This window comes from Alexandromys fortis, unplaced genomic scaffold (assembly GCF_014885135.2).
Source record: "Alexandromys fortis isolate MF-2015 unplaced genomic scaffold, M_Fortis_MF-2015_v1.1 scaffold_51, whole genome shotgun sequence".
Lineage (NCBI taxonomy): Eukaryota > Metazoa > Chordata > Mammalia > Rodentia > Cricetidae > Alexandromys > Alexandromys fortis.
Genome location: NW_026067925.1, coordinates 8,848,032 through 8,875,017, shown reverse-complemented (window position 1 = coordinate 8,875,017; position 26,986 = coordinate 8,848,032). Strand labels below are relative to the sequence as shown.

General features: G+C 49.9%; 1 protein-coding gene across 2 annotated transcripts in view; it reads right to left on the bottom strand.

The window, feature by feature from the left end:
* Nucleotides 1-5,725: 5,725 nt before the first annotated feature.
* Cnih3 (cornichon family AMPA receptor auxiliary protein 3) overlaps nucleotides 5,726-26,986 on the bottom strand; it is a 95,659-nt gene continuing 74,398 nt past the window's right edge. For both annotated transcript variants that reach the window (XM_050143042.1, XM_050143043.1), the window contains 3 exons: nucleotides 13,325-13,437; nucleotides 9,769-9,912; nucleotides 5,726-7,647 (listed from right to left, as the gene is read on the bottom strand). In XM_050143042.1, coding sequence (XP_049998999.1) covers nucleotides 7,620-7,647; nucleotides 9,769-9,912; nucleotides 13,325-13,437 — 285 coding nt within the window. In that variant the 3' untranslated portion in view covers nucleotides 5,726-7,619. The remainder of the gene's footprint in view (nucleotides 7,648-9,768; nucleotides 9,913-13,324; nucleotides 13,438-26,986) is intronic.

Here is a 26,986-nt window from a genome sequence, read left to right as displayed (position 1 = left end):
TCCCTTAGGTCTAAGAGTCCATGTGTCAGTGATTAGAAGATTCTAGAAGGTTGTAGTGATGCACAAGTCTTCTCCATGTACCTCTGCCTATCTGCAACTGAACTCAAGAATGTTCTGGGGTACAGGCCATGGGAGGTTCTCACATAGTTGAAGCATTCCTCTTCCAGAAGCTTCTCTGACTAGAGTAGAGATATCATGCTCTGAACATGTTCACAATTCTGTGTTCTGACTCCAGAAAGCAGCAACTACTCCACTACATTCTCAATGAATCTTCTCAAGCGCAGAGCTGTGGGTTGAACAAGCTCCTCACAGTGAGCCAGGGAAGCCAAGGACGCCAGGGCCTCTCTCCAGCCTTTCGATCACAGGGCCCAACTCTGCTGTCCTGTGAGGAAGGCAGGTTGCGCTCTGAACTGCATGAGCCATGCGTCTAGTAAACACCCACCACTCAATCTGGTCAGCCCTCAAGTCCTTCAGCCCGCATCCCTTTGAATTTCACAGCTACCTTTAAGCCCAGTTTTCAGACCTTCTGCTGCTGTGTTTCTTCCAGGGTGTCTGAATAGCTGACATTTTTCTCCAATCCCTTTTCCTTTGCCTGATTTAACTCTTGTCCTGCGTTGATTGCTGTCTTTGAATGCAAGCTGTATGGAACAGGTCAAGTGCAAGGCCCAAGGATGCCCACTCAAGAGGACCATCGTCTTAGGGCGACACTGCTCCCTGAGACAGTTGAGATGCCAAGTTGAGCATCCTCGACAACGCTAGCATCCATATGCTACAGGGTCTGAGTCCGGCATGGATGGATCCTCCTTTCCTGTGGAACTGAAAGTCAATGTTGAGGTTCCCAGTAATGAACCCAGAACAAGGTGACACATGTCTTAAATGCGAAATACAATCTGTGCTCTTTTCCTTATAATCAGACAGGGTTAGAGCCAGGGCTGCTGCTGAGTCTTATCAGTAATGTTTGCACTGGGTTTGCAGGCTGTCTTCACTGCAGGATCCAAACCCACATTCCCAGGCATAGGCCAATGGTTGTCTCATTATGGCTTACTGTGGTGGGCCTGACATTTAACTGGGCTCTCCTTCTCTTTCCTTCTCTTGTTCTGGTATAGACACACATCATCCTGCCAGAAAGGTGATGCTGTATTTGTGATGTGCCAAGCATTTCTGAAAAGGACAAGGATTTACTGTTCACACTTCTGGTGATGTTTGAACAGAGACTCAGAGCTGGCATTTAAGTTCCTCTTGCTGGCTTCTCAGGTAGTCAAATTCCAGAGAGGATAATAAGGTCTGAGACCACTGTGTCTTGAAATCACAAGGCAGGTGTCTTCCCTGAGGCGCCTGGGGGTACAGTATGGGGACTGAAGGAAAGAGGCTGTGCAGAGAGAGCAAAGCCCCAGAATCAGCTGAGAAGAGGAACAGCCACAGAAACGGGGCTTATTTTATGTACCAAGTACAAGAGCGGGTACCTTACAAAGCTCTCTTTCTGCTGGTTTAGACCACCCAGTGAGGTGGGTGGATGTCTATTAGGAGTGACTGCCCCACCCCCAGCCGAGCAACTGCCATCTTGGGGATGTCAACTGAGCACCTTGCAATGGGAGTATCCCAGCTGAGCTGTTTACATCCCTTCCTGGACACGGGGAGAGTCAAGAGATTCTCACCTGCGTATCCAGCTGCTCTCTGACAGGAACTAGACAGGTTAGTGTAGCTGAGATGGGGCGAGGTGGCGGTGGCAAGGGGGGTTCTCATCTACAGCTATGGGGAAGGAAGCTTTGCCCCTGATGGATGAAGACTTTCAAGGTGTGGCATTCTGGCGGCGGAGCACCCACACTCCTGTAAGTAACCCTTCACCTATGCTCTGTAAAGAAGCCCAATAAATTCATTGGATCCCTGGAGAAAACTCGGGTTGGATCTTAAGAGGAGGGTGGATGCAGCTTACATCCGCCCCTGAGGAGGAATCTTGGCAAAGTTACATAGCAGAATATGGATTCTATTCACCCCAGTACTCCAGGAGGAGGCGTGGGCCCCCTCTTGAATGGGGACCTGAAGTGACACCTCAGAAGAAGAACAAAGGTCCCAAGTTAACAAAGAAAAGTGGAACTAGGGTTTGAGGATCACAGCGTTTTTTCATGCTTTGCAGAGTGGGTGTGGTTGATCTTAGTTCCGCCCCAAGCCCCATTCCTGGCAGTGCTGGGCACCTTAAAGGGTTGCCCTCCTGCTGCTGAACTTGATTCCTTTAAAAGACAGGCTCTCACTGTGTAGCCCAGGTTGCCTTGCACTCACGATTCTCCTACTCCGGCCTCAGAGGGCTGGGATTCTAAGCATGTGCCATCACACCTGCCTTGAAGCTTGGACACTAGTGTCTCCAAAAAGGTCCCCAGAGTTGGCACCACTGGAAGCTGTAAAACCTTTAGAAGAGGCTCTAAGACCCCAGTCTCTTCCTTCACACCATGATGTGCCACCAGAAGCCCAAAGTCATGGATGGGGCCAAAAAACCACGGACAGAAACCTCTACACCCAGGAGTAAAACTAACTTTCCCTTTATAAGGTGGTAGCTATCTGTCAAGTTCACAGAAAGCTGAATGAGCCCCACATGATTTCAAGTGAACAACAGAAACAGCATCACTGGTGTCACAGCCAGAGTGGACGAGAGGCCGGTCATGAAGGCAGTGCCACCAAGTGCTTAGACCCGGAACCCACCGGCCACTGTGTATCTACCACTGCGTTGAACATACAGCTATTGTCGCCTTGGTTACTGGCTCCCGCGATATGGTCACACAACTGTGCCAGAGTAAAGACCAGGGTGTGCTAATAAGTAAGTGCCCAGCTCGCACTCAGATGGGGGTGGGGGAGAGGGAGAGAGAGCAGGATGTCTAACATGTCCATTTGCCAAGTTCTGCGGTGTGAACACTTTCATCACGGGCAGTTTCCACATACTAATGACATCAGCGAACTAGCAGCTGGGAAGAACGAACAGGAACACACAATCACGTGGCAGTCACAGTTCTGCCACAGACATGACAGCTAGAACTCGAGGAGCCCACAGAATATTAAATGTGTGTTAGGAAGTAGGCTTGCAACTAGACATCTTTGTCTTCCACATACTTAATCTAAGCTTACATAACTTTGGTGTTAAGAGTGGCCACACTGAACTGCTGGTGAATTCCCTATAGAACAGAACACTTGGTTCCTGTAAGCCTCATGAGCCACTTCGAATACACAGTTCACTGGAAAGGAGAAAACATTGTTGCCACGTGGTGGTCAGGGGCCCAAATTCAAGACCTAGAAAAGTCTCTTGGGGCATCCAGAGATGTTGGGGGAAGAACTACATGGGGTGTGGGAGGTGGCAGGACGTTGTCATTTTGCTGAGGCTGTTTTGGGATCATGAGCAGCAACTGAGACCTACGCCCCAGTTCTGACTGAGGTTTTCCTGTCCTAGCAGAGCTGTGAGGAACATGCTGGGCATTCGCATGTCATCACATGCAGTTCTCCGTGAGGAAGGGATATTCTTCCTGTCAGGTACCCCACTTTCCCCGAGATCACCCGCCAGACTGTGTCCTGAAGAAGCTCTCCTTGCTTAGCTCCATCTCCCAAGGAGAATCCTGCTCTAAGAGCGATCTGGAATCCATCCCTCCTTACTCACCTTCCATGCTTCATTTGGGGGTTCAGCCTTGGAGGAGAAGCAGCCGGGCAGATGGCCTGTTTGGCTCTAAGGAACAGGGGAAGGCCCTACAGAGTCACATGCCACACAGTGTGGAAGTGAGCAGCCCAAGTCCCCCCAAAAGAACGGTCTATAAAACAGATCTGCATGATAACGCTGTGTGAGGGCAATTAATTGTTGTCAAAGCATTTTGCTGGCTGCATTCATCGCTTACGTGGAGAATAAAACTGTCATAACGATGACAATTTTATTCAACATTGGTGCAATTACCGAGCCTAAAAATAGGGAGCAGGGGGATATTTTTCTTGAGGCTGAGCTGTTACCCTTGTCGCATGGCTGGGACTGCCACCCCCACCCTCACCCCCAGGAAGGAGAGAGGATAGGAAGAAAGCTGAGACTCGCTGAGCATTGCTGCTATGAGAGGAGGGAGGGGCAGTGTGGGAGGAGGGAGGGGCAGTGTGGGGAGGAGGGAAGAGCAGCTCAGGAGGAGAGAGGGGCAGTGTGGGGAGGAGGGAAGAGCAGCTCAGGAGGAGGGAGAGGCAGTGTGGGAGGAGAGAGGGGCAGTGGGGGGAAGAGGGAGGGGCAGTGGGGGAAGGAGGGAGGGGCAGTGGGGGGAAGAGGGAGGGGCAGTGAGGGAGGAGGGAGGGGCAGTGAGGGGAGGAGAAAGGGGCAGTGGGGGGGAAGACCAGAGAATGAGATTTCCTGGGCCAAGCAGGTAGAGACAGGCTCTGTGCTATGAGCTCTCTAGACCACAGCCATGGGAGGCGGCATGCCCCTCCAGTGACAGATGAGGAAGCGGGATCTCAGAGAAGCACCACTAAGATCGTCATCCCATCCTCCCCAGAGCAGACAGGCACCCCAGGTTGCTCGTCGTGAGAAACGCGAGGCTTGCTGCTGTCCTGGCCATCATCAGTCCCTTTCCTCTTTCTTCCCCACATCCTATCCATCACCCTTCGTATACTACGTCACTCTTTTGGGAAAGCAAAAATACCAAGGCCCTGGAAGCAAAAAGACTCGAGGTTGGCAACTCGGCAAGTGTGGCCTTGGCTTGGGTCCTTGACCGCTGTAGATTGGGTTCCAAAGCTTTCAGCTACGGCTGTGAAGACAGTCGCAGTTCCTCCGTCATAGTGTCATTGTGAGGACTAAATGAATGTGTATCGAATGGCCGGCAGGAAGCTGAGGCATTGGGAGCAGGTAGAGGGCAGGGCAGAATTTCCTATATAGAGTACTCACCGTTATCAGGCATAGCGGATGTGGCGTCATCAAGCCAGAGTGGAGCCTGACATTCTCCTCTCGCCTCAGCACAAGGTGACCTTATGTGACTCTCCACCGTCCATCCAGGTCACACCGCACAGCAGGGAAACAGAGCCCATACTCCAGGCCAGCCCAGGCACAGGCTATGCCCCTGAAGCACCCTGACCTGTGTGTGGTACATGGGTTCTAGCTTGCTCAACAAATGAATACTTGAGGCCCTGGGAAATTTGAGGCATTTTTCCTGTCTTGCTCACTCCTTCCTTTCATGGGGCATACAATGAGAGACAAAGTTAGCCACGCAAGCAAAATTCCAGGGAAGAAGCCTGCATGGTTCTAAGGCCACGCCTCCCAGCAGCTGCGTGTGTCTGCACGTGGCCTGCACGCGGCTCTTCTCATTTACCGAGGCACCTGGCACACACCTGCGTTCCATAGGTAGTAGCCCATCGAACTTATTTTTACCATCAGGAAAATGAGCTTCTCTTGGGGGACTGGAAATTAATTGTAATTCCTATGAGATCATTGGACTTGTTTCCCAATTGCAGCTGATGGTGGGGGCAGGGGGGAGAGGGGGAGTTTGGAATGCTTTTCCTCCATAAATAGGTAAGAACTGCCCAAGAGGCGCTGGCAGCTTTGAATGATTTTAAAGGACCGAGGGAAGAATCGCTCACCTCCCTTGAATCCATGCCCCCAAGCACTCCCTATGCAGCTGTACACTTTAAAATCTTTTCTCATAAAAGTCAGTGCTAGCCGCTGAGCTTTAACAGGACCCCAAGCTACAGGGGCGACACAAAGGGCATGTTCTCTAAGTCAGACATCAGGTTCAAAGGCAAATCTTCAAAGTTCCCTCTCTTTAATATTGAGAAAGCAACTGGGTTTTGTGGAGGGTTGTGCTGGGAAAGTCGTCTACAACATGCAAAACCCTGGAGCATGAATTTCACAGTTCCACGTTGACAATTTTTGATATTGGTGCCCCCTGTCAAAAGCTACTTCAGCCCTTTCGGAAGAAGGTGAAGGATGAAACACTCATCCTGAGGAGCCCAGAGACCCCTTCCTTACCTTCTCCATGTCAGCTGCTTTTTTGCAGGACGGTGATGGAGTTAGCTTTGCACCTGCTACCCAGACCCCACCACTTGCTAGACATCCTGGGAATGGTACCCATCTGAGGCCATGCAGCCTCAACAAGTTACCAGGCACGGGAAGGCATTCCCCCGAAATGTGGTTGCAGAGGCTTTTATGCTACCGGCCCCTTAGGGAAGCTGCATTTTGATTTTGTTCTTTTTTGTGAGTTTTATTTTTTTCCCTCTGTATTTTGTTTTCTGTAAAAATTTTTAGAAACACGGTGTCATTTTGAAACTGTTTCTCCTACCTACTAGTTTGCCAACCATATGGAGACACAGCCAACCCGGGATGGGATGGAATGAAGGAGCCGGTGAGGTGAGCCACTGACGTTGTTGCTGCATTTTAAACATAGCACACACTGTGTTACACAAACACCATTCAAAAACCTGAGTCACAGGATTCAGATGGGAGCGTATATAAATAGTGTGTGTGTGTGTGTGTGTGTGTGTGTGCGCGCGCGCGCGTGTATGCGTGTGTGTGTGTGTGTGTGTGTGTGTGTGTGACTGTGTGAGTAACGGTAGAAAAGCAAGGAAGTTTGGGAAATCAGGTCAAAATCATTGTGCCTAATTTAAACATCACAAAAATCTCAGCCTCGTCACTATTTACACCCCCTCATACAACTCCCACCCAAAAAAGGAGCAAAAGCCAAGTGGAAAATTCAAATAAGCGGACGTCCCCATGTTGAACTGAGCAGCACAAAGGCTGTGCAGCATCAATTGAAGTGATAATTATGTTGTCTCGCTTCCTGGCTGTCCACACCACAGGAGCTCTGCTCTCTGTTCTGGGCTTCACACTGTTTTGAGGGTTTTTTTTTTTTTTTTGGCTTTGGCTTTGGCTTTGGCTCATGCCAGCCAGCTGATTGGCATGTCACACTCTGATGGAATTTTGCTGCAGAGGCAGAATACATCTTGGGGATGGTGAAGAATTCACACCTAGGACATGTTGCAAACATTTTAAAAATCCATTTTCTCACACTCCCCCCCCCCAGTTTGCACTGGACATAACTTGCTGCCAGCATGCTGCCCCACACCCAGCTCAGGAGGTCACTGCTTAGGATCTTGGACATAAACAGAGCAGGCTTGGGGCAGACCCCAGATTTGGGCCTTGCAATGAGCAAAGCTGGAGGCCACAGCTCTGGAAAAAAGTCTTGGTATCCTTAGTAGCCTTGAGGGTCTCGATCATCTCTGAAGACCTGGCCTTGGCCCCGAGTCATTCTGTCCCTTCGTTGGTGGTGTCTAGCTTCCAGCCTCATTCCTGCCATCCAGTCAGGCAGTCCACATGAACTTGCAGGGCACCGATGCTCAGTGAAGTGGATGAAGAGAAGCAGCAACTGCAGCTCCAGAGGTTGCGGGTTTCGTCAGCTATAAGCTGGCACCCCCAGTGCTCAGAGGGGCTCTGCCATCCATGTGGAATGTGAACAGCGAAGGCAGCAACACACACAGCAACACAGCAGCAACTGATGAGCATGGGTAACATGGCCCTGTCTGCCGTGTGACTCCAGTTCCTTCCGATCAGTCTCTGTCAAGCTGGGTGTCTCCAGCCACAGCCACAGTGGTTCCCAGCCTCGGCCTCTCCATCAGCAGGGTCTGAGTTAGGAGCTCACTAAGGTGTAGATCATGCTGGATGCAGACAGAAATGGGAAAACAGATGTCAGCAGGAGCCTGCAGCTCTCAACAGTCCCCTTCCGAGGCTGGAGCCCATGGCTTCACCCCATTCCTGTCTCTATGGTTTCCAACTCACCTGATCCTTCCGAGGCTTTGCTACCACCGCCCCCACACACACACAATGCAGAAATGTTGGTCTGTTGAGATAGCATCCCGTGTCCCCCATGAAAGGTGTTTTGTCTCAGGATGCGTGGGAGCGCACTCACTGGGATGACGACTGTGGCTGGCCACATTGCATCATGGGCCAGGTGCCTATGGGGTGAGGGCACAGCAGATTCTTCCTACGACCGCTGCTGCCACATGCTCACATGACGACTGTGCCCAAGGGTCCCCAGGTGATGCTACAGAATGTGTCAGTCCCAAGGGTCAGGATGAAGATCACTGTCACCGATGCCAGTGTGGGTGTATGATCAGTCTTCAGGGCAAATAGCATAAGGGAATCTTAACCTGGCATAGGTTCCCAAGCCCCCTGCTTTAGGGGATGAACAGTATGCAAGCAGGGAGACCTGCATTCCTGTGGCCTGACAAGGTCTTCAGGCTAACTCCACAAAGCTGATGAGTTCATCAGAACTATGATCTAGTACTATGTCTATTTAGAAGAGGAAGAAGCACAGCTTTCCACATGAGAGACCCCTCAGGTTTCCACAGCTTGGAGCAGGAAGCATCTGGACCCTTCATGAAGGATAAAATCCTGAGGCTGGAGTAACCCTTAACTTAATGAAGAAAGCCCTAGAATAATTCTTTGACTCCCCAAATCCTCACAGCTGAGGTTAACCATAAGGCTACACCTCCCAGGCCTCTCCATCTGCTGACCCTGGAGATCGAGGGCGGAAGCAGGAGCAAGCCAGCCTTCCAGAGTGTCAGGTTCCACCTCAGACACATGTAACAGAGAAGTATAGCAAACATGCCAAGATTCATGTAGCAGAGACGTGTAGCACACATGCCAAGTGTAGGAGTCTGGATAGTAGATCTATTCCTACTGACAGGAACATCAGCCAACGGTACCATCTCTATCCCCTGCCTAGCTCTATGCTGTCCCTCACTTTGGTAAAGACTCATCTAGGGGTCTGGGCTCAGCTTGAAGTTTAGTCTCTGAGTCATACTTAGTGTGTGACCATGATCTGTGATCTTGGGAAATGTTTCTACCATCCCATCACAGATCCAGCTTCCTCCTTTTACATATGTGGGTAAGGACAGAATGTTTCTGATAAATGTGCCAATGTATATGGAGTTTGTTTTGGAATGTTGGGCAATGTAACTCCCCAGCCTGCTACACCCAATCTGAACCCAGGGTTGACTGTGAAGTTAGCACCCCTACCCTCTTCTGCCTCTGCAGAGATAGCACTGGGGTGTTTGGGGACATCCATGACCCTGCAAAAGGAGGAACAGGATAGCAAGGTGATCAGGAAAAGGCCCCAGAAATGAATACAAAAGGGAGCAGGAGATATTTCCAGAACGAGGAGCCTCAGGAGTCCAGACCACAGGATGACAGCTCAGGGCTCTCTGCTGAGCTAGGGTGTTCAAGGGATGAGGAGAAGAGAGGGACCCGGAAGCGGAGCTGCAAAGTCGGCAGGATTTGCTCAATTAGGACGGTGTTATGAAACACGGAAGAATTGCAGCCTAAGCACTTAATGACCCAATGTGCCACTCTGCGGGGTGTGCCTGCCACTGGAGGGGGAAAGCCCACTGTTACAGTATCCAAGAACCTTCACAAACAAGCGGAGGGCAAAGGATAATGAGGCTGGCTCCTCGGTTCACTGACACCCCAATGGGCTGAGCTGCTGGGCTCTGAAGGGCAGGAAGCCCTGCTGGGAAGAAGCCCTTGACAGTCCTTCCCTTCCGCTGCCTCCTAAGAGATGTTATTAGATGCTTCCCTGAGTTGCTAAGATGTGAGCAGAGGCATCTTCCTTCCCCAGAAACCCTTGCTCCTGAGTCAAGGTTAGACAACTGGGACCAGATTCAACTGGCCAGGATCTGCTGTCAAGGGCCACTTCCCCAAAAGCTGCCTCTCCAAGGCCAGACTGAAATCCCTTCCCTTTGCTGCTGAGACCAAAGCCAGAAGGAGATGGGACTCACCAGTACAGGTAGTAGAAGAAGGACAGAAGGTAGAAGGCTAGCTTACACCAGGCCTCCTTCTGGCAGTAGCTCAAGGTGTCCGCGTTCATGACGACCGGTGGGTCATAGGCTAGTTCTGAGCTGTCTGCTGGACAGTGGAAATACCTGCAGGAAAGAGGACACGACAGTGATGTCTCTGAGGCTCGGGGCTTCCCATGCTGTCAGACCACGGCCCCCTAGCATCAGACTTGTCCCTGAAAATCTGTGCTTCCTGCCAAAGTCAGATTCCAACCATTGCCATAGCGCAACTCGGTGGGTGTTTAAGTCCTCCAACGGATCCCTGGTATCATATAATGGGGCTCTGACAGAAGGAAACATGTTATTCAGTATTACGGTCTGGATGTGAACTCTCCCCCAGAGGCTCATGTGTGGGCACTCTCGGTACCAAGCTAGTTGTCCTGTGTGTGCAGAGGGTATGGAATCCTTAGGAGGTAGGGCTTCACTGGAGGAAGTAGAGAAAGTTATAGGACAGCCCCACTTCCCGTCCCAACGCCATTCTGCTTGAGGATGACTCTGATAGCCTGGGAGGCTCCAAGAGCTCCCTTTGGGTCAAGACATGGTGGAAGAATTGTATCACCACCTCCTCGGTGTCTGCAATCTGTCTACATAGTGCCTTGGGCTATTTCCCCCTCCCCAGATTCTCATTTAAACCCCTAAATACCACAGGGAAACATTATAGAGTCATTTCAAAGGGCATGGGAGTTTTGTTGTTGTTGTTTGATAGAGGGGCCGGAAGAGCAAACTGAACATCCACCATCTCCGGGGAAGCTGGGAAAGAGAACTGTAATTGGAAGAGTCCTCACCAAAGGTCACAGCCACATCAACTCCACAGCTGCGAACTAAGGCCCAGAGGGCTCGTACAACAAATGGGGCCCTTTGTCCGTGTCTGCATCTCTTAGTTCATGTCCCACCGACATCTGCAGGGCATATCTTCCCTGTGGAGCCCAAGACCTCAGTGCAGCTGGAATGGCCCAGTGGTGCTCTTCGATCACGGCGGGAAAGGTTCCTGGGAGGCAGGGGTCCAAGCTGCCTCTCCTGTCAGGCCTGGAATAGTAATGGTTCTCCATCCTGAAGAAGCACCAGGCCCGGCCCTGACCTGAAGGTTGCCATGATAGCACATACCTGCAGAGCTGGCATCTCAGTCACCTCGTCTTCCCCTTCAGAGAATTGCACCGACATTATCTGTCACCAACACTATGCTAAGAGGACATCAGAAGCCAGATTCGATGACAACTGCCAGCTCATAGTCCCTGGGCCACTCACCTCTCCTCTTCTCCAGAGCAGGTTTCAAACCTATTTGCTGTCACTGTGGCTTTGTTCCCAGGTGACCTCATTAAATGGAGGCAGAGCATCAGGGGGACCAAATGGCTGGGTGGGAAGGACCGACTCTTTTGATTGCTGCTCACCAGATTGTCCTTCCCTGGATCCATCAGGAACCCATCCTGGGCTCAGCCAGAAAATGGAGATGCAAATTGTGATGCTGATGTAAGGTGATGTATGCAAACAGCCTCCCAAACAGCCACTAAAAGGCCGTGGCCAGCCCAGTTTGACTGAAGCAAAGTGAATGCCAGGGTAGACCTGTCTGCAAGAGAAATGCCGTGGTATCGACCTGACAGAAAGGAGGCAGACAGGCCAGGGGTGTTAGCTTAGTCTGTGAAGTGCTGCAAGCGGAGGACCTTGGTCCAGCATCCAAAGCTCATGTTAATGCTGGGCATGGTGATGTGAGGTTTAATTTCAGCACTGGAGATATCCAGGCCATGACAACTTTCCCTGGCCAGGACCCGTCTCCATTATCTTAGCTCCTTATGTCTTCACCTGGAGTTCTGTTGTGTTCCTAGTTACGGTTTTGACTTCGACCCATCTCTGCTGGTCCATCCTTCACACTCTGCCAGGATCAGCTCCTGAGCTCTAAAGCAGTCATTTTCCTCCTCCAGAACTCCTCATGGCTTTCCAGCCCCTACAGACCCCGCTCTCCATCAAATCCTCTTGGACTCCCCACATGAGATTTCCAGCTGCTCATCAACTGCACCCTCCAAGAGCCCCTCTCCAACCATGCAGAGAGATAAAATTGTCCCTGAGTCTGCCAAGGGCTCTCTCATGTCTGGACATTCACACATGCGTCTCTGGATTTTTCTGCACTCTTCAGACTAACTTAAGTGTTTCTTTCCCTGCATTTCTCAGATGTCTGCTAAGAATGCAATTCCTTCTGCTGCTAAGCTGGACCTAGGATGAAGATTCATACGTATCTCCATCTAGGAGTTCCCCTCAATGCCTAGCAATGCTCCATACCATTCTTAGCGAGAGAGTGGACTGTTCTAGGTGTGACCAATTCAAGGCTGTATACTATGGGAAAGCAGCAATGATGGGCCAACTGGCTCAGGGTTCCAGAGCTCTGGGACTAAATGGTTCAAGGCAGGAACCTGATTCACACAACTACAATCTCCACTTCTCTGGTGTTTCCCACTTCTGCTCCATATCCAATCCTGCAGGAAGCCTACACCGCGTGATCCAAAGCCCAGTCTTAGAAGAGAATATTTAACATCATAACTGTCCCAGGAAATCTGGCACAACTAGTAGGTGCTTTTTGAAAAAGGAGAAAACTTAAACGTCATAAAGGTTGCCCTTTTAGTGTGTATATACAATTTGGTGAATTTAGTATATTTATAGAGTTGTACATCTGTCGCCATTATCGACCTTCAGAGCATTTTCATTACCGTTACCTTCAAAAAAATTACCCACTGGGAGTCATTTCCTATTTCCCCTCAGCATTTAAAAAGTACTAGTTTACTTTAAGTATCTATATATTTGAAAATTCTGGAAATCTCCTATCAACAGACTCATATAATGTATTTTCATTGGGTGTGGTATCAATAATGTTCCATGGTATGGATATACATTTTCTCTACCCATTCATCAGCTAAGAGGCTTCAATGTTTCCATGTGTTGGATACAGTGACTAATGTTCCAGCTGCTTCTCACACTTGCCTGCAGGGTTGGGGTTGATTAACAGAGTCAAGAGGACTTACTTCCAGCTCTGGAGAGTAAGTTTGTTCTAGGTGGCTTTGTTTGTCAGTCTGACATAGCCTATAGTCATCTAACAGGGGACCCTAAACTGAGGAACTACCTGGATCACACTGACATATGGGCATGTCTATGAGGGATTGTCTTGATTGCTGACTGATGTAGGAGCCATCCAATTGTAGGTAAGTCATGACATCCCCTGGTCAGGTGGCCCTAAGTTATGTAAGAAAGTTAGTGAACATGAGTCTGCCAGTGAGCCAGCAAGAAACAGTCTTCCATTGTTTCTGCCTTCAAGCTTCTGCTTAAGTTCCTGCCTCTCAATAATGGGCTGTAACCTCTAGCCTGTTTCTTCTCTAAAGTCCTTAGGTCAGAGAGTTCATAACAAGGTTTCTAAAAGAAAGGGATGAAAGGCAGGCACCTAGCGGCTGCTCTATCCTGGCACACTGTCATTGAGTGGAAAGGTGAAGGAGGGGGGACCAGTCCCCGACAGACCTACCTCCAGAAGTGGTAGAAAAGCAGGGGAACATTCAGCCCCAGGGTGAGCCACTCCTGCGCACACAGGAACATGATGCAGAAGAGGCTGTGGATAGAGTACTCCGGCAGCACCAGCTGGAGGGGAGCGGAGACACACACAGACCTGGTCAGAGTGGGGAAACACGCCACCCATTCACTGCCTCCCAGGCAAAGGTCCGCCCTACAGCACAGCCACTTCCCTGTGACTTACCACAACGGGAAAATGCTCCGTGTTTTAGACCCAATCCCAAGTGGGCCCTCTGTCCTTGCCTGGAAACAGGGTGGAGCTTACCCAGTACCTGGGCTGTCTGGCAAAGCGAGTAGTGTTCTGTGTCACCTGCCACCTGTGTTTCTGGCTCCTCTGTGCCCTTCTCTAGCTAATAGGTGTGTTTATTCCCAATACAGGAAGGTCAGGAGTTCCTTATACAGAACAGCAATGGCTGACGATAGGCAGATCAAGAAGACCCTGAGAGTAATGCCAAGTAGCAATGGTGAAGACAGGTCACCTCTATGTGAAAGGAGAGAGATGAGCTCAGACTCAGAGGGGCCAGATGGAAGAGCAGCCAACTGGAAGAGGGACATCTCTTCTGGGTGGGTACATGTGACATAAATGAAAACTGTAAGCTAAAGATGACTGGAAGGTGGAAATTCAACCCCTTCCAGTAAGGAAAGCTATAGGTATACAAACACACTCATCAGGCAGAATGCATACACACACACACAAACACGCATGTGCATGGCCTATGCATCATCACGAATGCTCTGGTCTGCCAACAAACACTCTCTTTCAAGGGCCATCTCAAATTTGTTTCTAAAGGAAGCCCTGCCCATCCTCTCCTGCATCACTCATCCGCATACCTGATCCCTTTTGTAAACTTACACAAGAAGAGAAATACTTAAGTTTCAATTCACCGACTATTGTCTAGGAGGTGAAAAAGAATATTACATTTATGTGTGTGCACACTCGCATCTGTGCCATAGTATGTGCATGCAGGTCAGAAGACAGTTTGTGGGAAACAGTTCTCTCCCCCCCCCACCATGTGGGTTCCGTAGATAGAGCTCAGGTTATCAGGCTTGGTGGCAAATGTCTTTACCTGCTGCGTCATCTCTCCAACCCTGCCATGGCATGCTTTCTGACACAGCCTTAGAGACCGTCCCATGATCTATCTACATGGGTTCTCTCCCACACCTGACACATATGTATATACTCCAGCACTCCACGGTCTGACTCGGCCAGGGTCTATCCTATTCCAGTCTCCCTTTGCAATGTGCTTTGCATGTCTTCCAACACATGTGACCAAATGTACTGGCCCGACCTGTCCCATACTTCTATAGCACGGCTAGGTGGCCCCTGAGATGCAGTCTGTGGTTACAGACCTAGATCTCTGTGGGTGGCAACAGCTGCTTCAGATCGATCTGCTTGGGTCCAGAACTTGACTTTAGCCTTTCACTGTAGGCAGATGAGCTACCTGACCAGTCTGGCTCCTGTGGAAATGAGGACGTATTCGCACATTAAAACAAATGCACATACAGGCACACATGTGAGAAACGTATTTGGTAATTGGGGGCCATCTTTGTTATCTGGTGGAGAGCGAAGCGCATTAACCTTCAGTTACTCGGTCAATGAGCGTGGACTCAGACACAAGCACTGTTCCTCCAGCGTCATGACTTCAGGGGTGAACCAGGCACACCCTGCACCTATGAATCTCAATAGTGTGGTGGGGAGCATGTCTCCTCATTTCTCCTTAGAGAACCTCAAAGTTGTCCTTACCAGCTTTATCTGTACCCAGCAGGGCATCAGCCAGCTGCCTCCCATGCATAGAGAAAGCCCACGTTCTTGGAGCTACCATGCCAGCCCTGCTCTGCCATACACATCTCTAAATTTTGTAACCGTCACTTCCAAGCACTTATGCCAAGTAATTAGCATGTTTAGAGTCAGCTACTCTGGGCTGAATCATCCATTACAGCTCCATTCCCATCTCCAAGGCCAATGACAAACCTCTGAAGGGTGACAGTTCAGAATTCATGTCCCTCTATCAATCACATGGCTCCTCTTTCTTTGGGACTTCATTGATAGCAGAAGCTGTGACAAGCAGGAAGGATCTGTCACTAGTCCCTGTGTGAAGGAAACTGCTTAATAAAGGCCAGCTCACCTTTTGGGGTGAGGAGAAAAGCTAGCAAATCCTTTTAGTATTCTGCATAGTTCTTCCAACCGCCTCTGAGTATCTAAAACACCGAGCAGGCTCCTCCCCTTAGCCCTAGGAGACTTCACGCAGCAGCAATGCCCTTGTGGTGTACTTACTATCCCTCCTACCTCTCCAGTATCCCTTGTCACACTGATATGGACGATGTAAGGATCTCATTCCTTCCAGACCAGATGGAGCTTAACCAGCCCACCTGCACTGGCCTGCACCATGGGCCTCTGCACCACCCCCTCCTTGTCACTCCTTGGCCTTTGGAGCATAAGACATTGTGTCCCAGATCCCAGCAGTTGGAAGAGACCCCATGGGCTGTGAGTGGAAACTATACGAGAAGCCTGGAACCCTTAACAGCCAATGAAAAATGTCCCAAAGTCCTATTTTGTTCTCTCTGACAAAGTAAAGAACAGTTACGACAATGGGTATACTCCATCATCCTGACACCGTAAGTAAGGAGAGGGGCCCCAAGGCAACCTGTGATGGGCAGACTGAGAACAAGACATAAACTTTTGTTGTTCTGAGCTACTGAGAGTCATCTGTTGCTTCTCACTATGACACACTTTGATCCTTCGTGTCTGATGTAGTCAGAGCCCCAGAATGAGAAATCAATGAGAAAAACGAAGCTGTACTCTTATTCCCTCTTCATCCTCCCTGAGCATCCTTCTAGACCTTTGTTTAATAAGCCACTGTGGATGGTGTGACATGCTCTTGTCACTGGGCATGTTGAGCACCAGGCAAAAGGCCACCAGGCAGGCATAATGCTTATTCATCCCGGTGAGCAGCTAGCTGGGTGGGTACCTCCCAGCTCAAAGAGAATAATGGCTAGAGAAAGATGCCCCACCCCTAACCTACCAGAGAAAGTACGAAAAAGTTGGTTGAAACTGACCATACCCCCGGCCAGTATCATCCCTTAGCATTGGCAGATACTGTTTTCTGCAACAGGATTGTTGAATGGCACCAATCGCTGTGATTCACTGAATGAATTATAAATAGAAACCACTCCATGCAGGCCACAGTCTTCTGAGACCCCATGCCCTGCTTTCTGTAGTTATAAATAGTAAAACTGGTCTCACTATAGACGTTGCAGGGTTGCTATAAAGATGGCAGCCAAAGCCAGGCTTTCCTGTACACACCTACGATCCCAGGCTAAAGGGGCAGGCTACATAGTGAGATCTGGTCTCAAAAAAAAAAATCTAACAAGCAAAAGATAGCAATGCATGCCAACTTAGGAATGGCCGAGGCTGTGTGATCAGCGCAGAACCGAATACAGTTGAAAGGCAGAATAGACCTAACTGTGCATGGAAACCATAGGTCAGCATTCTAGAAGTCAGGGCTAGCAACACCAAGGATAGGGACTCGGTAGGTAGCTTGCCACATATGTGAGAACTAGAGCTTGGATCCACAGAACCCCACATGAGTATCAGGTAGTCATGGTGGCCCACCTGTAATTTCTGCCTCAGAAGGAAGGAATAAGGGATCTTCGGAGCAAGCTAGCTAACAAGACCAACCATAAGAGACAAGCTCCAGGCTTGACTGAAAGATCTGCCTCAGTGACGTAAGAAAGAAGACTGGGAACAATTCTCACCATCGATCTTGGCTCTCTACATAACTTGTGTATACATGGACACATGCACACACACACACATACACTCACATTCTCTCACATATGTGTAAGCACACACACACACACACACACGCACGCACGCACGCGCGATGGAAAAAGAAAGATCAACAACAACAACACAAAGAAGCCGCTGCTCTTGGTAGCTCTTTCACAGCCGCCAAAAGAGCTGCTTATTTGGTGGTGTCTGAGTCGGCCTGATGCCAGGCTGAGCCTGGAGTACCTGCCAAACACGTTCTGCTCCTGACTTCCTGCCCAGATTCTAGTAGCCAGTTTCCATCTGCTGGCAAATATTCCGATCTGGATGTACCTGGGCCACTCTGAACTGAATCCTCACATTCTCCCTGCCAACATTCTGTCCTGAGCCTCTAGTTTGTCCCGGCCTCTTTGCTGTCTCTTTCTCTCAGCCCTCATGGAGACTCTTTCCAAATCTGCTATCATTCATTTTCTACAGCAGCACTCTAATCTGCTCTTGTTTTTTTATTTCTACTGCCCCCTGCAGACCTGGGCATCTACCTGTATACATCTCCAAGCTACTACAAGAACCTTCTAGCAGAGTTCTATCCCAGGGACGGGATCCCTCTGCCCAGAAGAGTGACATCTCCTTTCCCTGGCATCCTCCATGTATGGCTCGGCTCTAAGCCTTCGTCCATTCACAATCTTGTTTTCCCAAAAAAATTTTTAATTAAATTCAATTTTTGTATGTCTAAATGTGCGTAATTTTATTGGTAATTAAAATAAAGTATTAAATACTTGGTTTTAGCAATTCCAAACTTTTAAAATATAGTGCATAAAAATCAATACCAAACATACTAGAATTATAATTCAGAATTTAGAAGTCTTTGTTGTCTGGTTTTTTTCTTGATTAAATTCATTCTTAGATAATTCCACGCATGTACACAGTGTTAGATTCTGGAAGGGAAGGAATCATTGTCGCCGATTAAATTCTTTTTTTTAAATATTTATTTCTTTATTTGTTATGTATACAATATTCTATCTGTGTGTATGCCTGCAGGCCAGAAGAGGGCACCAGACCTTATTACAGATGGTTGTGAGCCACCATGTGGTTGCTGGGAATTGAACTCAGGACCTTTGGAAGAGCAGGCAATGCTCTTAACCACTGAGCCATCTCTCCAGCCCTTAAATTCTTTTTTAAACAAGATTTAAAGTTATTTTTACTTGTGATCTAAATATTTTCTGTCACTCGGCTTCTCACTCATTCATCCATCCACCCATTTGTTGCCAGGATACAGGTCGTAAGTAACCTCGTGTGTCTTGGGAGAATAATAATGCCTTTGGGATTCTCTTAGATGTGCTTGTAGAGAAGGGAAGTGGGTCTGGGAGGAGAGACTTTTCTTAGCCTCACAGGAAGAGGAAGTAGAGAGGACATGGCTATGTTCTGTATTGGAAGTGCAGGAATGATACGTTTAGGATGGGGAGGGGCCCCTAAAGGTAGGGAATGGGGCAAATGGTGAGAGGTAACCAATCAGCCATGAGCCCCAAGAGGGTAGGATTCCTGGGAGGAGGTGTATACATGTGCGTGTGTGTATGTGTATGTGTGTATGTACATGTGTGTGTATGTGTGTGTGTGTGCACCTATGTGCATGTATGCATACAGAGGCCCGATGGGGACACTGGTGTCCTCTATCGCTCTCCCACTTATGCCTTGAAACAAAGTCTCTCACCCAACTTTGAGCTCACCTTTCTTCCAGCTGGGCTGGCAGGCAGTAGCCCACAGCAATTCTCCTGTCTCTGCCCTACCAGTGCTGGGGTTACAGTTGTATATAGCCACCCCCAACTTTTTCTGTGCTTGCTGAAGATCTAAACTCGGGCCCTCACTGAGGCAAACACTCTCGCCCACTGAGTCATTGTCCCAGCCTGAGGACCCCTAAGAGGAAAAAACACAGCCCGCAGTTAGGAAGGCCACGGCCATGGGAAGCCCACCGCCACAGAAGGCCCATGGCCACGGAAGAGCTGGGCCTGATTTTAGCTCGAAGACTGTGAAAGCTGCAAGACTCATCTCCCCCAGCTCCGAATGTGTCCTGTCAGCTCAGACAACAAGCTTCCCAGCTATAATCACATTGGACTCAAATGAAAAGCATTATGTAAATCCCTCCCTGTTATATAAGGACCAACTATGTGACGTGAAGAACAGCCGCTAACCACAGGCTCTACTTCCCTTATCTCTAAGGCACCACACCTGCTGGTGAGCGATACTGGCCGGACTCTGAAGGCCAGTGCTTACAGAGGTGAGCCAGCACCAAGCAGAGGACGATGCCGCTACAGACGGCGAGTGTGCTCTTCACATTTTGGCAGATTCCTTACTTGGGAAGTAACTTGCCCTCTTTTCTGAAAGTCGATGAAACAGCCCACAGCCAGATCTGGCTTCCTAGCTCTCAATCTAGACTCCTCGATCTTCTCCGACCCATCACCTCCCAACCTCCCCAGGTGGGAAGGCAGACAAGCCATGGGCTGCTTAGTGGCCTGCTTCTCAAGCCACAGAGTGCTGGTCCTTTGTGTGTGTCTGCCAGTGCATGTGACCCTAGGACAATGTCCTCCTGTCCTAATTAAAGTGACACTGCTCCTACACACCTGTGGCACAGAGTCCATCCCTGTGTGTGCTCAAATAAGCTGTTATTTACAGAAGCCCAGGGCTCTCGTTGTCTTATCTGAGCAAGAGGACAGCAGGATGATGCTATGGTCTGAACGTCCCCCAGAGGACTGTGGCAAGGCCTGATGTCCAGGGCAGCACTATTGGAAGAGGTGGAGCCTTGACGGAGGTCTTCATATGACAAGAGGTGTGCTCTTGAAGGGGGACATGGGACCCCCGCCCTGCTCCTTCCTTGATCTCTCTTTTGCTTCCTGGCCGTGAGGTGAACGGTTTTGCTCTGTAGCACACCTGCTGTGGTGTGTTGCCTCATTATAGACCCAAAGTTGACAGGGACAACCAATGAAGGACCAGAAACTTCTAGTCCGTGGGCCAGAATAACCTCTCTTCCTCAAATGTCGATCATCACAAGTGTTTCGTCACAGTGGGGAGAGCTAAGTGAGAATGGCCCGCGTGGTTAGGAAACTAGGATTTTGCTGAACTACAAGACGGGGATAAGAGTGTCTCTGAGCATAAAAAAAAAGAAGCTCCGCTCTGAAGCTGTCTGCTCTGAAGAGGCCATGTCTATGTGGTTACTCTGAGTGGCAACTTCCTTGGGGAAGGCATCTGACCCTGGAGAGGTCGTTCCAGCCTTTGTCCCTGTCACCTAAGGAACTAGGATCCCAGCCTCAGGTGGTGTTGAGGGACCAATTGCTGAGACCTGAGCTTGAGCTGACTTGAGTCTTGTCTATTAGAGGACATGGGCTTGTTAAATGTTTTGACCCCCTGCAATCTGCATGAAGGTTTGCCAGCTATTTTTAATGGCAAGCCGGTGTCTCTAAGCAACCCAGCACAGAGCTACAGTCGAGAATTATAACCGCCAATTTTATCTGCACCCATGAATACAGGTGTGGTTCAGGGCCCATCACTTCCAGGAATTCCCCTGAATGCCCACATCGAGTATTGTGGTGTTGGCCACTCACGGCCAAAACCAGCCCCACACGACTGACCTCTGAAGATAGGGACAGCCTTCAAGGAAAGCAGATAGGTCATTTTCCCTGTGTCCCTCTGAACCTGGAACATGAGGAGATATTTGGCACAAAGGCAAGGCAAGATGCTGCCTGCCTGAGTGGTTCAGGAACTAAAAGCAAGAATTATCCCTCCTCCTCCATGGATGCCCAATGGTCATCCCAGGTCTGAAGGTTCCAGATGTTCTTTGGGCCTACAGGGTCCTCCTCTTCCTGAGGTCTCTATTCCTCCACCACCCAGGACCCTGGGTGTGACCTGTCCCTTCTAGTATTCCCTGATCTTTGGGTTCTGCTCCCTGGCTTAATGGCTCTGGCTGACTTGGGCACCTCCGGTCCCACTGCCATCTCTCTTGGGACCCTCGCCACCGCTGTTGCCATGCACTGAGCATACTGCCCAAGTCTCTGTAGAAAATGGTTGTTCTCGGGCTGCCCACTGAGGAAGTTCTCTTGTTCTGACTCGTGAGATAAAGCACACACAACACCATGAGGCAGACCTTTCTTCCCAAAGTGCTCAGGGGAAGTGGGGTTCACTTGGTTGTTAGTGGAAGGCAATGGGGGGGGGGGGTGATGGGAAGACAGTCTCAGTGTCAGGCATGCCTGGTCCTCCCTGGCAAAGTGAGTCACGTTTCCATGAGCTCCAGCAGCACTCAGCGGTTCCCAGGTTTTACGTGTTTTAGAATCATCTGGAGGTTTTGCTAAAATGGGGTGCTGGTGTTGCTGGGCTGCCTCCTGCCCCCCAACACACACACCTGAGCTTCAGATCCAGCAGTTCTGAGGGCAGGGATGCTGAGCTCTGACTAACAAGTTCCCTGTGCGACATGAGGAAGGTGCTCCTCCAAGTGTGGGCCCTGGACCAGCACAGCCCCTGGCACTTGGCAGCTTGTTAGGAATGTAGAATTTGGGTCCCAGCCCAGATCTGCTGGAGCAGAACCTGCCTTGGAAGGGTCCCAGGTGGTTGATATGCACATCAAGGTTTGAAAAACTTCTTAACACTGATTCTCAAAATGGCTTTGAGCCGCCTGGGAATAGCTCACAGACTTGTTAGAAGTGCAGGTCTCTGGGTCCCACCCTAGACCCCAGAACAGACACTGGACAGGCAGAGGCTATAGTTTTAGACACTTCTGGAGTGATTCTGTCAGAATGTTTAAGCCAAGGTTACCCCTCAAAGGTCTCACCAGACCCCCAGCCCTCTAGTGTGGTCAAAGGTTCTTCCAGTACTTCACTGGGCAGACTGAATGCTCAGAAACCTCACACCACTGCTTGAGGACTGGGATTTGGTGGGGAGCGTGTACAGTCAGGAGCAAGTGAGTCTAGCCCCAGGCTGGCTAGCACTACTGTGAGAGAGGACCCCAAGGCTTCCCAATCCAAGGCTTCCCAATCCAAGGCTTCCCCATTCCAAGGCTTCCCCATTCCAAGGCTTCCCCAGCCCAAGGCTTCCCCAATCCAAGGCTTCCCAATCCAAGGCTTCCCCAGTCCAAGGCTTCCCAATCCAAGGCTTCCCCAGTCCAAGTCTTCCCCAGCCCAAGGCTTCCCAAGCCCAAGGCTGGTGGCATCTGTTTGGTATGGAAGTAAATGTTCTGGCTTCCCCCGTCTCCAGAGTCTACCTCAGATTCCCATTGCATTTTTTTTTTCGTGCTCTGAAGTCCATCTCTTCTCTTCCTCACCCTCTCAAGCAACGTCCATCTGTCTTCGTGTTTCACTGGATACTTGCTAGGCAAGATAGGTGACTGGTTCCTTTGAAGACCAGCCCTTGCTCCCTCCTTTAAGCCTGCTGTGTCTGACTTTTTGCACAAGGCGGCAAGGCACACTTTAAATTCAATAACCCTCCTGCCAGCTCCCTCACACACATGCTGAGAGACTGGCCCACCTCGGAACCGTGCAGGGGGAGGTGAGATCTGGAGCAGTCCTTCACACTGCCACATTTCCAGAGGAACAGAATTCTCCTACAACTCGCTGGCAATTCAGACAGCTGAAGTTAGCACTTGTAGCTAGCTAGCTACCCACTCTTTGTGTGTGTGTGTGTGTGTGTGTGTGTGTGTGTGTGTTCAGACTAGAAGAAACCACTGGTAAATGTTTCTGTGTGAAGGGAAAGGCAGGAACCAAAGGGAATGTTCTAGAAAACAGTGGAACAAAGGGCTTTACTAGCTCGGTCCTGACCCGCTCACACTATGGCATGCCATCAGGGACAGGGCACTATGAAGACAACATTGTCCACAATTATGAAAAATGGAAACCCAGAAACAAACAGGTGACCCAAAAACAGCATGACGGGAAAAGAAGAGCAAAAAACCATTCATGGTGACTGGAGAAACAGAGCTGGGCACTTGGAGGAGACAGCTGGGGTCAGGGTTGCGGGGCTGGTTTCCTTAGGAAGTAGAGGGTGTCTTTCCACTGAGATGGGAGAGATAAGCACGTGTTTCTGGGTCCCGGAGAGGAACTCTGCCCCACTGTGCAGGTTTTCACCTACAAATCCTCCATGGTAGAAACTGAAAACCCTTCAGCTGACCTCTTCTCAAACACAGTAGACTTCCAAGGAATCAATCCAACTATTGCATCTGACCAGGGGAACCCTCGGTGACAGGACAGAACCACGGGCGGGAAGCCGTTCTCTCCCACCTCGGCTTCCGGTGACAGGACAGAACCACGGGCGGGAAGCCATTCTCTCCCACCTCGGCTTCCTTTCTTTCTTTTATGTGTCTTCCGCTGTATGCATGTGGAGGGTGGAGAACAACTTTGTGACGTTGCGTCTCCTTTTCCACCTGTCGGTGGATTCTGGGGATTGAATTTAGGCTGTGAGGCCTGTACAGCAAGCAGCTTGACACACTGAGCCATCTTGTCAGCACCCCCCCCCCACCTGCATTTACACTACACGGGACACACCTGCCTCCAGCTTGCTAGTGAACTAAATCACACCCACCATCCTCTCCCTTCCCAGCTACCTCCTAGTCCACGAAGGAAGCAGCCCAGCGTGAGGAAAGCGGGCATCAAACCCTGTCCCTACCCTCCCTGCCCAGTGCTTCCCAGTCTTCCTCCAAATGAGGCTTCTGAAAGAGGGCCAGCATGGGCACATGCTTCAAGTATGTGCCTTCACAAAGCCAGCCTGACCTTCAATAGCATCATTGCCTTCCAAAGGAGAGCTCTTCTAGGATAAAGGCAGCCGCCTGTCCCACTTAACAGCTATTAAAAGGTGTTAATTACCTGTTAGATTCAGCAGGTTGGTAGAACTTTGCTCCAAACAAACGAAAGAGGGTGGAGAGTACAAAACAGGGAGAACAGACATCTGGGACAGGAAAGCACATGCGGCTGTTGTTCATCAGTTAGTGCCTTGTTTGTCTGTTTTCCCCAGTGCCAGGAATCAAACCCAGGACCTTGATCGTGCCAGGTCCCATCTACCACTGAACCAGTCACCGGTCCTTCAGTCTTGTTTTGAGACAAGGCTGTAGCCCAGGCTGACCTCCAACTCTGCTAGCTTTAGCTCCCAAGAACTAGAATTTCAGGTAATGCCAAGATACCCAAGACATTGAATATTTATGGACTGACCTAATGGTTTACATCCAGGAAAGCCTTCTTAGCCTTCACTGAAATACAAAGACAAGGTCGATGAGCCAGCGCCCCCAGAGCCTGGGTAGAGCAGGTGATCCAAGACTGAGCGCCTCCCTAAGTGTTGATTCAAAATCTGGCCCTGTGCATGTAAACTGTGAGAGCGGGCTTTACTGGGAGTCTGGTTTGTTAAGTTCACATTTCGAGGAAAACACATAATATTGTAACGATTGCTTCCGCAATGAGCAGGACTGGCAGCCTCTTTGTGAAAATGGCCGGCTCCGTTTCACGCAAGTATAACGAGTATTTAGCGTGAATGTGTGTGCGACCCTTAGAGCGGCGTGTGCCACACGGTGCCTCCGTAAGTCACAGATGATGGCCTAGAAGATGAGCCATTTGACCCACACAATCTCCACAGAACTTTCCAGCTCAAATATTCCAGCCGCCCTGTAAAAAATAGCAAGTGAACTCTCTTAAAAACAAAGCCAATGTATCTTCCCTCTCTATCCTATTTCCAGGGCTTGTGAGTTATCTACACCTTCTTCCTCCACTACTTCCTGTCCTCAAAACTGCCATGAGTTTAGGGGAATCTGATCATCTGGGTGTCGGCAATAGCTATGCCGCTTTGGTTTGAAGACAGTTTGTTCCCTTGAATTTTTGCAAGGATTTAGTCTCTGGAGTCTTGTTAACAGCATCCAGAGGGTGGAACCACAGCCCACTCCACTATTTGGAGCCTTTGGGAACTGATCAGGTCCTAACACTAGGCTAAGAGCCCTTGTCTTAGCTACTTTTCTATTGCTGGGACAAAACATTATGACCAAGGGAACTTATTATTTCATAGCTCCAGAGAATTGGGGTCCTTGACCATCATTACTGGGAGCAGGTGTCTGGCAGGCAGCTCTTTCTCCATCTAAGAGCAGAAAACAGCGAGATATTTAGGTCATTTCCCAAACGTACCTCTCATGATCAAGAAGCATAAAAATCCTACCAGCTCTTTCAGCAGTCTGAAGCCTGAGGCCAATCCAAGACACTAAGCTGGTGAGTCTCGGGGTCAGTAGGCCTGGTCCTACTTTAATGCCTATCTGTCCTACATCCACAGACTGTTGTAGCCCTAGCCTGGCTGGTCCTTTCCAGACATGTGTCATCGGACAAGGAAGAATATGAGTAGATTCAATGAACCTTGGCTCAAGACTCCAAGCTCTGGGCACCTAAAGCACTGGTGTAGATGTAGCAGGAAGCCAGGCACACAAATGACCCGAGTCCTTACAATAGATCAGGAAGGTTAGCTGAGCACATGAGTAACATACCATTCGAAGAAGAATGTGATGAAGTGCAAGACCGTACAAGCATGGCAGCTTCCAAGAAGAAAAGGCCCAACGTGGGCATTGGCCAGGAAACCCACTGTGATGGAGTGTGTCCATCCCCAAATCCACGCACTGAAATCCTAACTGCCAATGAGCCCGTATTCAGAGAGGGGGCTTTGGGGAGTAACTAGGTCATGAGGTGGCGCTCTTGTGAATAAACCAGTGCCCTAAAAGCCGGCATCACTCCTGTGGCGGAAACAGCCACGCCAAAGGGAGCCAACAGTGACCCATGTTGAGGTGTTTCAAGAAAGAACCATCCCTCTCCTCTTCCATCTCCACTTCTCACGGGGGCATCAACTGCAATAGCAGAGGAAGGCTACCTGGAGACTTCCCTCCTGCCTCCACAGCTCATTATGGTAGGCCCACGTTTAAACTTGACTCTCAGAATCCCCTTCTTAACTCCCCGGGAAGCTCTTCAAATCCCCGAAGTCATTGTACTGCCCCACTCGCCTGCAGGTATCAACCCTGGAGAGTTCTCAGGCAACTGTGTCCTCCCCAGGGTTTTCACCCTGCTACTTTACTCCTAGAGGCCGTCCTCTCTGTGTCCTCCTCAGTCACCAATACCCTCCCCCCGTTCTTGGAGCTAGTGATACTGGCTTTTCTTGGAGGTCTCAATACAGAGGACAGAAGCCATCTTGATCCCAAGCAAAGCTCGGGACACGGGTTCACCACCTCACCCACTCACTCAGGATTTACTGTTGCTCCAGGTCTGCAAGCTGTGTGCTACAAAGACACGCCATCCTGCCTGTGTGTGGCATATGCCCCAGTGTGGAAGGCATGCTTGAGGTGGTGCCATAGGGAATAAATAGATGACTGGGAGACTGGGGACTGAGAGGCTTGGGGACTGGGGGCTAGGGAGTTGAAACCTGGGAGGTTGGGGGGCTGGGGAACTGGGAGACTGGAAAGCTGAGGATCTGGGGGACTTGGGGGCTGGGAGGTTGGTATTCTCTGGAAATGCTGCCCCCAAAATCAAAGCTTGAGAAGATTAATGCTCTGACCTCACTTGTCATTCACAGAAGTTCAGGCAAGAGACAGCAATGGTCAGGACAGGTAACTGGACACACGCCGATAGAGTGGAAGACGTTTAAGAAATCTTCCTTGATTACCGGAGAGGAAGAGGGGGGAAGAACTGGGGAGGAGCATTCAGGATTTCACTCAGCAGCCTGAAGGCTGCCTGGTCGGGGCAGATGCCTGGTTAGCTTCATGAAACTTGAGCAATATTAGGAGGAAAAACACTTTTACAGAAATGTGTGCACTCAGCATAGGCCAGGGTCTGAGGTGCGCGGAAGACACACAGGACAGTGGGA